Below are 13,373 nucleotides of genomic sequence, written 5' to 3' on the forward strand. Positions count from 1 at the left end.
TCTTGTGTCTTCCAATACTTTGCGATGAGTATTCTTGCTGCTGTTGTTGCATACATAAAGAAAGTTCTATCCTTTTTTAACACCATTTGGCTGACTATGCCCAGGAGAAAGGCCTCTGGTTTCTTAGGGAAGGTATACTTAAATACCTTTTTTAATTCATTATATATCATTTCCCAGAAAGCCTTAATCTTTGGGCACGCCCACCAAAGGTGAAAAAATGTACCTTCAGTTTCTTTACATTTCCAACATTTATTATCAGGCAAATGATAAATTTTTGCAAGCTTGACTGGGGTTATGTACCACCTGTATATCATTTTCATAATATTCTCTCTTAAGGCATTACATGCCGTAAATTTCATACCTGTGGTCCATAACTGTTCCCAGTCAGCAAACATAATGTTATGTCCAACGTCCTGTGCCCATTTAATCATAGCCGATTTTACCGTTTCATCCTGAGTATTCCATTTCAGCAGCAAGTTATACATTCTTGACAAATTCTTAGTCTTGGGTTCTAACAATTCTGTTTCTAATTTGGATCTTTACACCTGGAAGCCAATTTTCCTGTCCAATTTGAAGATAAAGAGCAATCCATCTCTGGAAGCATATATACCTCTCCTTCTAGATAAGATTTAGGAGGTGACAACTTCCAGGCATCTCCTGTCACACAGATCTTCCCTTATTCATGTCATTTTATGGAAAAGAATTCAACCTAGAATCATAGAATCATAGAATCATAGAATCATAGAGTTGGAAGAGACCACAAGGGCCATCGAGTCCAACCCCCTGCCAAGCAGGAAACACCATCAGAGCACTCCTGACATATGGTTGTCAAGCCTCTGCTTAAAGACCTCCAAAGAAGGAGACTCCACCACACTCCTTGGCAGCAAATTCCACTGTTGAACAGCTCTTACTGTCAGGAAGTTCTTCCTAATGTTTAGGTGGAATCTTCTTTCTTGTAGTTTGGATCCATTGCTCCGTGTCCGCTTCTCTGGAGCAGCAGAAAACAACCTTTCTCCCTCCTCTATGTGACATCTTTTATATATTTGAACATGGCTATCATATCACCCCTTAACCTCCTCTTCTCCAGGCTAAACATGCCCAGCTCCCTTAGCCGTTCCTCATAAGGCATCGTTTCCAGACCTTTGACCATTTTGGTTGCCCTCCTCTGGACACGTTCCAGTTTGTCAATGTCCTTCTTGAACTGTGGTGCCCAGAACTGGACACAGTACTCCAGGTGAGGTCTGACCAGAGCAGAATACAGTGGCACTATTACTTCCCTTGATCTAGATGCTATACTCCTATTGATGCAGCCCAGAATTGCATTGGCTTTTTTAGCTGCCGCGTCACACTGTTGGCTCATGTCAAGTTTGTGGTCAACCAAGACTCCTAGATCCTTTTCACATGTACTGCTCTCAAGCCAGGTGTCCCCCATCTTGTATTTGTGCCTCTCATTTTTTTTGCCCAAGTGCAATACTTTACATTTCTCCCTGTTAAAAATCATCTTGTTTGTTTTGGCCCAGTTCTCTAATCTGTCAAGGTCGTTTTGAAGTGTGCTCCTGTCCTCTGGGGTGTTAGCCACCCCTCCCAATTTGGTGTCATCTGCAAATTTGATCAGGATGCCCTTGAGTCCATCATCCAAGTCGTTGATAAAGATGTTGAATAAGACCGGGCCCAAGACAGAACCCTGTGGCACCCCACTAGTCACTCTTCTCCAGGATGAAGAGGAACCATTGATGAGCACCCTTTGGGTTCGGTCAGTCAGCCAGTTACAAATCCACTGAGTGGTAGCATAGTCAAGACCACATTTTACCAGCTTCTTTACAAGAATATCATGAGGCACCTTGTCAAATGCCTTGCTGAAATCAAGGTAGGCTACATCCACTGCGTTCCCTTCATCTACCAGGCTTGTAATTCTGTCAAAAAACGAGATCAGGTTAGTCTGACATGACTTATTTTTCAGAAATCCATGCTGACTATTGGTGATCACAGCATTCCTTTCTAGGTGCTCACAGACTGTTTGCTTAATGATCTGCTCCAGAATCTTCCCTGTTATTGATGTCAGACTGACTGGGCGGTAATTATTTGGGTCCTCTCTTCTCCCCTTTTTGAAAATAGGGACAACATTTGCCCTCCTCCAGTCTGCCGGGACTTCGCCTGTTCTCCAGGAATTCTCAAAGATGACTGCCAGTGGAACCTAATATGTTCTATTTTATTTATTTCACTAAAAAAAAAAAAATGTTGTAAAAAATGCATGAAAACAACCATAGCACAAAAGTAAATAATCATTCACAATAAGAAAGCCAAAGTTGAATTTGCCCACAGTCGTATATGCTTTGTGTGTGACATGATCTATCAATAAAGAAGTAAAAATGCTTTATGTGATCTTTGTAGGCCATTCTTTCCATTCATCTTCCAAAGAATGCAACAATAATTTGACAATCCAACACAATTTGATGATTTCTTTTTTAAAAAAAAATAAAAATCCAACTGTACATGAAAATTCGAACTATTACTTACGCTTCTGCCACAAATTTATTCTGCCCACATTTTGTAGTTCCCAATCTTTAATTTCTCACCTAGTTTCGAAACATCTCTATAAAGTAAGTCCCCATTTCATGAAAAGGGACCATGCTGAGCTATGAGTGAGTTGCCCAATGCCACCTAACTGAGTTCATAGTCACAGTGGGTATGTATATGAAGGTGCTAAGATCTAATGTCCCATTTCTCAGGCATAGCACATGTGTATTCCCCCCCCCCCCCAGTAAAAGTATATTCCCTAAACCTCAGGTGCCTACTGTTCATTATCCATTTCTTGTCCATTATAAACTGACACCTCCATACCTGGGGAAAATAGCACAAGTATCTGGGTTGATCAGATGCGATCTCTGAGTTCTGTACATCTCCCAGTGAAAAGTTCCACTAGACCCAATCCCATCCACATTGTACATAATCCTCCTTTCATTTACCATTTGTTGTCCTCAAATACTTTATTCCTGGTGAATCCCTTTTTCAGGGCATCTTTCACTTCCTTGTTCCTGAGTGTATATATGAAAGGGTTCAGCAGTGGAGTGACTAGGGTGTTTAGGAGGGATACCAGCTTGTTCCAACCCAAAGAGGCATGTCCGCTTGGCCTGACATAGATAAAGATGATTGCCCCATACAGCATGATGACAACCATCAAGTGAGCAATGCAAGTGGAGAAAGCTTTCTGCCTCCCAGAGGCTGACGGGATTCTCATCACGGTGGAGATGATGAAGATGTACGAAACCACCGTCATCAGGGAATTGCAGAAGACCACAATGGTGGCCACGATGAAGACGATCCACTCTATGGGGCGAGTGTCGGTGCAAGCCAGTTTCAGCAATGGTCCAACGTCGCAGTAGAAGTGATTGATGATATTGGGGCCACAGAAAGGCAGGCGGAACACTAGAATCGTCTGCACCAAGACCGTCATCAAGCCACCAAGCCAAGAGCCACAAGCCAGCTGAACACAAACCTTACTGCTCATGATGGCATGGTAGTGGAGAGGGTGGCAAATAGCCATGTAGCGATCATACGCCATGGCGGTGAGAAGGAAGAATTCGGTGGCCCCCAGGAAAAAATGGGAGAATGCTTGAGCTTTGCAACCAGCTAGGCTGATTGATTTCTTGATTGAAAGTAAGTTGGCCAGCAGTTTGGGTATGGTCGCAGTCACATAGATGATTCCTAAGAATGAAAGGTTTCCAAGGAAGAAGTACATTGGCTTATGTAGAGTGGTGTCATGGACTACAGTGGCCACGATGACAATATTCCCAGTGACAGTCAAGGTGTAGATCACCAAGACACCCACAAACACTAGAATTCGCACCTTTTGGATGCTGGGGAAGCCCAGTAAAATAAATTCGACCACAACTGTTTGGTTTTCCATCATCACCTGCATTAAAACATAGGAAAGAGTTACAAAACTGGGTCAGAGAGATGCTCTATCTAGAAGGTGATTCTATTAGGGATGGGTGAATCTGTCAATTTCTGGTTCTCTCTGTTTCTCATTTATCTAGCCTCTTCACATTTCAAAACCAATTTTGCATGCTTTTTAAAGATATAAATTTTCATGCTCACTTCTCCCCACTATATGCATTATTGTATGTTTTACTTGACTGGAGAATGTTACAGATGGGTAGCCGTGTTGGTCTGCCATAGTCGAAGTAAAAAAATTCCTTCCTGTAGCACCTTAAAGACCAACTAAGTTAGACCAACTAACTTAGTTGGTCTTTAAGGTGCTACAGGAAGGAATTTTTTTACTTTGACTGGAGAATGGCATTGCTAAATTGGGAGAAACACAGATTATGAAGGACGGCTGTGTTTTGGGTCATGTACTGTTTCAGAAAGTGTAGTAAGCTTGCATTTTAACATGAACTGAATTGGGTTGCTTCCCTATCCCTAGATTCTACCTATTGGCACATACCCAATTCACAGATCTTAAAGGCCAATAGAAATGCTCATAAGCAGATGCAATGGCAATATCCACCCATGCTATTAGTCTCCAAAGAAAAATTGTCCTCTGTAACTATCCATATATACAGCACAAAGAAATAATTACATTCTCTGGAAAAGAGTCAGGGTTCCTGCATTGCTGAGTGCTGGACTAATAACCCTTCTGATTCCTTCCAACACTACAATTTTATGAATCTATGATAATAAGCCCTGTCTCGCTATACCACTTTAGCCTTCCTTCTAAGGAGAACAAAACTCATAATTCTCCATATATTCCTTACATCTCCACACATGTAGATAATTGAACTATATGATTTCACTTTAAAGTGAACTTTAGGGATTTTGAAATTATAATTTAAAATGTCAGATTTGGACTCAAGAAAAATAAAAGGTCAAATCCAGATTGCAAACTGCATTTCAGATTTAGTTTTGCAATTTGGGCAGAAAACCTTATATGGCTCTGTAAAAAAATATATTCATTTAATGATCTGGATTAAGTGTATACTTCATTATTATTATTTTTAAAGAAGGTGTGAGATTGTGGCTCTGAAGACACGGTGCTGTTTAGAACCTCAAAACATTCACACATAAAAGTTACAGCAATCGATGGAGATGAAGTAAAGCATATACTTAATTCCTTTTGTTTTCTGCTGTAAGATTTTCGAACATTGCCACTCAGTTCCTTTAGTGGCATGACTGGACTATCAATTGGGTAAAGCTTTTGCAGTTGACCAATAACTTTGCACAATCAATGAAAATATGGGTCACTGGCTCACCACTCACCCCATTGTGCTGCAACCACCTTGTTGGTTCAATAACAAATAGCACTTGATCGATGTAGAAAAATAAACCACACATCATCATATGATTGAAAAAGAAAGAGGGTACTCACAATTTTACACATCCCGACTGGTTCTCAGAGTAAACATTTTCTGTTTGTTTCCTGAAAAACATTGTCACATATTCTAGTATTTGTACAGTATCCACTATTTTCAAAGCACTTATAATAATGAGAAAAACAATATACGCAATATAGAGCATGATACTTAATAGCAGCTAAAGATGCTATCGAACTATAACACTGTCTGCCTCTTGCTCTGATGCCTGTATATGCGCAGATGAGCACAGAAATGAGGAGAAAAAGAACAAATACTTCAGGCATATATCTTTTTGCATTCTGCTTCCTGTAGAGCACAATGAAGTTCTTTGGTGCAGGTTTACAAGAGCAGTTTAAATATATGGGAAAGAGTACTTCAGTCCTAACCATTCCCACTAGGGAAATTAAACCACCTGAGAGAGGCAGAGAAGCACTTTGGGGAACTTAAGATGTGTTTTCCTTGGCAAGTGCCTGGACAAAGACGGAGGGTTTGAATGCTGTGGAGCTGCTGCTGCTGGACTGCTAGCATCATATACTCAGAGAATGCATAACACATTATTAAAATATGGAACTTGCTTGCACAGAAAACAGTGGATGGCTTTACAAGGGGCTTAGGCATATTATTGGAGGAAAAGGCTATCAGCAGCTACTAGCCATGGTGGCTGAGTTCTGCCTCCACTGCCAGAGGCAGTAGGCCTGTGAATATCAGTTCTTGGGAAATGCAGGTGGGCAGAGTACTGTCTAGCTTGCAGGCTTCCCATAGGCATCTGTGAGAACAGAGTACTGGACTAGATGGGAGATGAGTAAAAGCTGGAAGACCACAAAATGCATCTCTAGATCAGAGCAGCAGAAAAGGGGGGCATCCCGCTTCCAAAAACTGCTAACCAGATGCTTCCTGCCTTGATCATACATGCAAGGCAGGAACACAACGGCTCTCCCTTGTGCTTTACCCCCCCCCCCACATTAAAAAACCCCTTTCTTGTTGCCCAGAGAATGATAATGCCTATGAACATGGAAGATCTGTTTAAGTCTCATGGCAAATCACCATTGTTGGAATCTTCCTTTAGGAATGTCTTCAATGCTTTCCTTAAAAACAAAGCAAAATACAAGTGGTTGTAACTAGTCAGTTGGTTAGAGCGTGGTGTTGATAACACCAAGGTTGCAGGTTCAATCCCTGTATGGGACAGCTGCATATTCCTGCATTGCAGGGGTTTGGGCCAGATGATCCTCAGGGTCTCTTCCAATTCTACAATTCTATGATTCTAATAGTTTAGTGCCTTCAGGTGCCTTGTCAGAGTAGAAGTATAGAAATGTGAATAAATGGCCATCTTTTAGGCAAAGAGTAGTCAACACATTGTACCTATGTATACAGTTAGTTCCTGGGTGTGGAGGAACTACTTGAAGAGGGAACTTTCTGTAGAGATGAATGAGAGTAGAAAGGCAATGTGGGCCTTGAGACTGAAGAGTAAATAGGACACCCTGTCTACTGTATTTAAATAATTAGTTTGTGTTGAGTTTACCTGCAGTGCCTGTTTCCAAGAAAGGCTGGGCCTTCCAGTTCTCTCTAGATGTGGTAGATTACAGACATCATTATCTATCTGAAGAAGTGAGAATACACACAAAAGCTCATACCAAGAACAAACTTAGTTGGAAGTGGTAACCAATTGACGGAAACCAGCCATCATTTTGGGGTGCAAGGCAAAGAAAAACACACACAAAGGCAAATATTTCCATGGACGGAGGGTAAAAAGCTCCTTCCTCTCTCTCCTCCGATTTTATTATCCTTTGTTCTCTCCAGCCGCATGGCTGCATTCCAATGTCTCACGTTACCTACATCCGGTCAAGGCTTTTACCCACCCACAAACGATATAGGGTTACACTGCCCAGAGGGGGGGGGAACATAACTCCATATGAGGTCATGCATTCCAATACATTGTAAAGCTCAGAGTGCTGGTCACCGAGGTCAGCAAGGCACCAGGTGGCACTACAAGCCTTTTCCATGACTTCCTGGCTCCCACATGCCCTCTTTCTTTATTTATTTAATCAGAGTCATATATGTCAGTACCAATACGGTTATATTGAGCGCGATAGGCGACTCATGTGAGACCGGAAGCGGGCCGCGGACTGGAGAACCATGCAGTACATACAGAAATTAAAGAAGGAATACATTGTATACAGCAACACAAAATAATGCAAATAACTACTATAATGATCACTAAAATCAATAAATGTCGAAGCCAACTTCCATCCGGAAGCCAAGAATATAAGAATTCTGATTCCAAGCTGCATGGTAGCTTCCTTTCTAGTTTATTAGCCATGCACTGGTGTCACTTCTATAGCACTGAAATTGGTCATTGTATGTTCCTGTAAGAGAACAAGAGCTATTAAACATGAATTTCAATGTATATTGACAGTTTGGATATATGCCCCATGATTCTTTCCCCTCCTTAATTTGAAAATAAATGGGTGCAGGCTCATGGAGGGTCAAGTGTACTGGGGGCCAAAAAGATTGCTTAGGGGATATATATTAGTAAATCGAAAAGATCCATTGACAGGCACATCATGAAGCATTATGCCTAAATGACTCGCAAAAGGGTGGCATGTGCATACATAACCAACATTTAGAAGCATGCAATAAACTGGTAAACATAATCATATCTTGTACAAAAATATTATTCCTCCATATCTTATGATAATTTTCTACCCTAAAAGTCTTATTCAACAATGCTGTTCTTATAGTTCGAGAGTGGCTGAGCCGTGGATGCTGCCAGCCAGAGTAGGATTCAGGCGACAGCTGCTTGCCAGCCGATAAGGTGAAATATGGTGGTTTCAACTGGACTGGGTCGTCTGCTTCTCTTCCTTGTATAATGGAGCAGCAAAGGATGGCAAGGCAAATGGTTAGGAAGGCGCATCCGCGGTTAAAGACTCGCCATGGCCGCACGCATCGAGCTGGAACCCACAAAGGCTTGTCCTCGACGTCCACTGCCGCTTACCCTCGTCCCCACGTGATCAGCGGAACAGGTCCATGCCATGTGGGATCAGGCAAGCGTCGGTACACCACCAAGGGGCAGGGGAGTGCCTCCTCCTTCCTAAAATGCAATTAAGCGGGAGTATGGGTCCTATTATGTGGATATAAAAGATGGTTAAGTACAAAAAGAACTTGGTGAACAGCCGAAGGGATATCTGCTGTTGGTATGCTTCGGCCGCCAAGCTGTTTAAGCAATAGTGTTTTGAACGTCAGGTGTGCTCTTTCCACTATAGCTTGACCTGTGGAGTTAAAGGGTATGCCATGAGTTAATTTCACATTCCACAACATACAAAATTCTGAAAATGTTTTAGAAATATATGCTGGACCATTATCAGTTTTGATACGCGCAGGTTTACCCATGACTGAGAAACAGCGGATAGTGTGCTGAATGACATGCCGAGCTGTTTCCCCCCTCATGGGCGTAGCCCATATGAATCCAGAGTGGGTGTCCACCATGAGGTGAACCTTGGAGAGTGGAGCCAACACAGGTGTGTGTGTGACATCCATCTGCCAACACGCCAATGCAGACGTGCCCCTAGGATTGACAGCATCAAAAGGAATGGCCAGCTGAGATTTAGAACAAGAAGCAGATTGGGAAACTATATCCCTTGCTTGGGCCAAAGGAATAGAAAAATGATTTGCCAATGCTTTCGCAGGAAGGTGAAAGGTGTTATGACCTAGTATAGGATCAGAAAAGAGAGAAAAGGCAGAAATGTTCTTCAGTGCTGCATCTGCTCTTGCATTGCCCTCTGCTAAATACCCTGGGTGCGATGTGTGGGAGCGAAGATGTGCAACATAATAAAGGAACTCTCTGTGCTGAAGTAAGCTTGCAGGGAAAGAAACAAGGAAAACAAGTCAGAATCCAAGGAAGGAGTTATATAAGATATTGGTAAAATAGCAAAAAGGCGATATACATACTGAGTATCCACAATAAGATTGAAAGGTTGAGTAGGAAAGGATTGAAAGGCAAGAATCACAGCTGCTAGCTCAGCTCGCTGAGCGGAAGACTGTGGAGGGGTAAATAAGCATTTCCATTTTCCTCCCTCCTCCCATGTCACCACCCCCCTACTTTTCGTTCCATCCGTGAAGAGGGTTAGTGCAGAGGGGAGAGGTGTGAGAGACAAGGGGGTAGCCAAACATAGGTGACCTGTCTCAGAAATGTCAAACGGTCATCCTTTGGAGGGTTAAAAATGATGACACCTATAAAATCATCTAAAGCAATTTGCATGGCAGCATTTGTTATCAATAAATGCTGCTGTTCAGTCTGTGAGAAAAGTAAATAAATTGAGGTAACATCATAACCGCTTAAAGTTATCGCTTGTGAATGTCCTTTGATAACAGTGTCTGATGTGGATTTAATTACTGAATAAATGTTCTTCGATGGGATGTGCGGTAAATGTAACCATTCTATAATGCAGATAGTCTTCTTCTTGTTCCGCCTGAGCATATAAAATTCCTGTTGGCAACAATGGTGTAGCAAACACTGCCAGATGCAGCTTGTGTGCAGCACCTCTAGGTGGCGCATGCCGAAAGGTTTCAATGCTTCACTCACAAAATGTTGACAAAGTGTAGGGGAGTTCCGCATGCCTTGAGCATCCACTGACATCGCTGGGTGGGCTGCGAATTGTGATATACTGGCAAAATAAAGGCAAACTGTTCCTTGTCTGCTGGAGCCAGTGGGATGAAGATGGTTCAATGTGGCCGAAAGTCAATTGTTCAGAAATAAGCTGTTCAGAAACAAGATGGTGTCATTGCTGTGGATTTTCCTTTTGGTGGAGGCCACCGTTCTACCCACACTGAGGTATCGGTGATCCTGGTTTGCCACGCTAGAAACGTTGTATCGGTGGCTACAGGCTGGTTTTTATTTTGCGCTGCCACCAGCAGATGAGCTGCTGTACCTACAGACTGACAAATGCGATGCATGGCTGCTGTGTCTGTGGCAGGATTGTGTATTATCGGTTGTAACGCAACCTTACAATCCTCATTGGCATTTCCAAAGGCCAATTGTTTGATAATTATTTGTTTGGCTTCAGGATTTTCAATTTGGCTACTTACTGCTGTAATCAGCCTGTCCATAAAGGAAGAATATGATTCTCTTGCCTCTTGCCTGATTGAACTCCACCTTGACTGAATACTGGGTTCTGGGATTTTTCTCATTGCTTGTTTAGCAGCAAGAGCAGTATCCCTCAATAAGATCTGCAGCAGTGTGGCTTGTACTGAAGCCTGAGCGAAAGGCTCACACCCCATCATGGCATCCATGACGTCTGCAAGGGTAATATTTGGATTATTCCCTCTTGCTTGTTGCAGTAAAGCAGGAGCATAACCACGACAGGCGATTTCCCATTCATGAGCAAATAATACACCAGCTGATGGGGGTAAAACTGTACGTGCCAAAAGCTTGATGTCATCTGGCACCAACAGCTGGGCTAATGTGGCTTCCAAAAGCGCCTGTGTGAATGGTGCTTGAAGTCCATTTGTCCTGACTGACAATTGGAGCTCTTTCAAGATTTTAAAGTCAAAAGGTTGGTGCTGGGCTTGAGTTCCTGCTGGAGCACCAGCAGGGGGCACAATAACAGGGAATGCCAGGGTATCCTGAGATAAGGAACAGGCAAGGGCTGCACGTTGAAAGGTGGTAGCTGGTCCTGCCTCTGAAAGATTTGGATTATTGCCAGCCAGACCACGGTATTTTTGCAGGATTGGGTCCTCTGGTGAGGAACTGCAGTCCGGAGGCTTGGGGTCTGGAGCTGCTGGCAGGGCAAGGATTGGAACAAACTCTAACACAGCAGGCTGGATTAAAGAAGCTGGAGGTTGTGCTGGCAATGCAGCCAGGGAGATATGTTCCATTCAAAGGGAACCAGGGATAATGTTCATCAATGCACAGAATGAGCTGTATCAAATCACCCTCAGGAACTTCCAATTTGTTGGAGGAGAGGAGAAATTTTAAGTCTTTTAAAAAGTTCTGTTGGGGAGTAGTCAAAGAGCTGCCCATTTTTCAAAAATCAATATAATAGAAGGGATCGAACTCACCGGGATCTTTTTAAGATGATTAGCGCTTGCAATCCTTGCCGGACGTAGTGAGCCGATGATATGCACTGCTTGGATCGAAAATCCTCTCACAGTTTCTTTTAAAATCCTCTTAGTCTGCCTCAGACTGTTTGCTTCAAGTTGCTTCTTTTTTCTCTTTTAAAAACCTCAGCCGTATCCTTTTATTCTTCCTCAGAGAGGGCACCACTAGTGGTAACCAATTGACGGAAACCAGCCGTCATTTTGGGGTGCAAGGCAAAGAAAAACACACACAAAGGCAAATATTTCCATGGACGGAGGGTAAAAAGCTCCTTCCTCTCTCTCCTCCGATTTTATTATCCTTTGTTCTCTCCAGCCGCATGGCTGCATTCCAATGTCTCACGTTACCTACATCCGGTCAAGGCTTTTACCCACCCACAAACGATATAGGGTTACACTGCCCAGAGGGGGGGGGAACATAACTCCATATGAGGTCATGCATTCCAATACATTGTAAAGCTCAGAGTGCTGGTCACCGAGGTCAGCAAGGCACCAGGTGGCACTACAAGCCTTTTCCATGACTTCCTGGCTCCCACAGTTGGACATTTTTAATATATATATATGTCAGGGGTTCAGGGACAGAGGCACAGGGTAGGCAGGAGATGGAGAGCGATGGGGATGAATCCCAGGACAGCGAGGAAGAGGATGACAATGACTCAAGAGATTCCATGAGTGTTTCCAGCGAATCAGAGGATTCCCAGAAGGGGGCGCCGGTGGTCAGGGCCAGGGGAGCCCCAGGGGGGACGTGTCAGGAACAGGGGGGCAGCAGGGGATCCCAAAGTGGCAGCTGGGCGTCAGGACCAGCCTCCCCGCCAGAGTGCAGCGAAGGGGGTGGAGGTTCCAGTGTATCAGGGGAAGCAGCTCCGGCAGCAGAGAAGGGAGGGAGGTCGGAGCAAGCCACCCTCCCGGAAGGGGAGGGGAGTAGTGAAGGGAGTAGTGTAACTGTCAAAAGGAAGGTTAGAGGTTGGGCGCGCGCGCCAAGTTCAAATGTAGAGGCGCGCGGAAGTACTGGGAGCCCGGAGGAAGAGCCAGGTCCCAAAGCCCGCAGGAGGGGGGAAGAGCAGTCTGGGGATTCCGCGTCAGGGGAATCCAGGAGGGGCGAAACCCCAGGGGGCAGGAAGACCCTGCGGAAAAGGAAAGAGAGGAAGAGGTGGAGCAGCGCAAGCTTCTTAAACTGGTGCAGGGGAGGGACTGACTCAGAGGGGACTTCAACGGTCTAAGCGTAACAGACGTGGGGCTGCGCGCCTCGGATGTGAAGCAAACAATGAACTGCAATAAACACTTTTGTATATAAGAAGAGATTGGCGTTGGTCTTTTGTGAGCTGAGACTTGAGGCAGCCCTGACAATATATATTTCTATCATTATCTATGACCATTGGCTTGTCTGAGACCTGACACGGGAATCTTGTTATAATAATATTGTAAACTCAAACAAAAAAAGCAGCTAGTCCCTTGTCCCCCACTCCTGGCCAGCTTAGTCCTCCAAGACCTGGGGCAAATGTACCTGGCTGCCTCCACCTCTGCAAGCACCTGCTGGACCCAGCTGGACTCTGCAAGGACCCAGCTCTTCAAAAGGAACATTAGCAGCACTTAGGGCTTTAAAGGTCAGCACCAACATTTTGAATTGTGCTCGGAAATGTACTGGGAGCCAATATAGGTCTTTCAGGCCTGGTGTTATATGGTCTCAGTGGCCACTCCCAGTCACCAGTCTAGCTGCTGCATTTTGGATTAGTTGTAAATTCCGAGTCACCTTCAAAGGTGACCACGATCCTCTGAGACCAAAAGATGCCTAGACCTTCTGAAAGTGTTGCTTACGATTGTGAATTTTTTATTTTTTATTTTTTGACACAGACAGAGGCAAGCAGTTTCCCAACTTTATATATTTTTAATCCTCTTTGGCAATAAATGGCAATCAAATCAAGTCACTCCGTA

General features: G+C 43.8%; 1 protein-coding gene across 1 annotated transcript; it reads right to left on the reverse strand.

Annotated features, from left to right (window-relative positions):
* Positions 1-2,962: 2,962 nt before the first annotated feature.
* LOC308461931 (olfactory receptor 6X1-like) lies at positions 2,963-3,562 on the reverse strand (the record flags this gene model as incomplete). The annotated part of the gene is made up of 1 exon (XM_080979100.1): positions 2,963-3,562. One exon carries the CDS (start codon positions 3,560-3,562, stop codon positions 2,963-2,965), a length of 600 nt encoding a protein of 199 aa, XP_080835226.1.
* Positions 3,563-13,373: the final 9,811 nt, after the last annotated feature.

Source organism: Podarcis pityusensis (assembly GCF_964106645.2).
Source record: "Podarcis pityusensis genome assembly, chromosome: 13".
Classification (NCBI taxonomy): Eukaryota; Metazoa; Chordata; class Lepidosauria; order Squamata; family Lacertidae; genus Podarcis; species Podarcis pityusensis.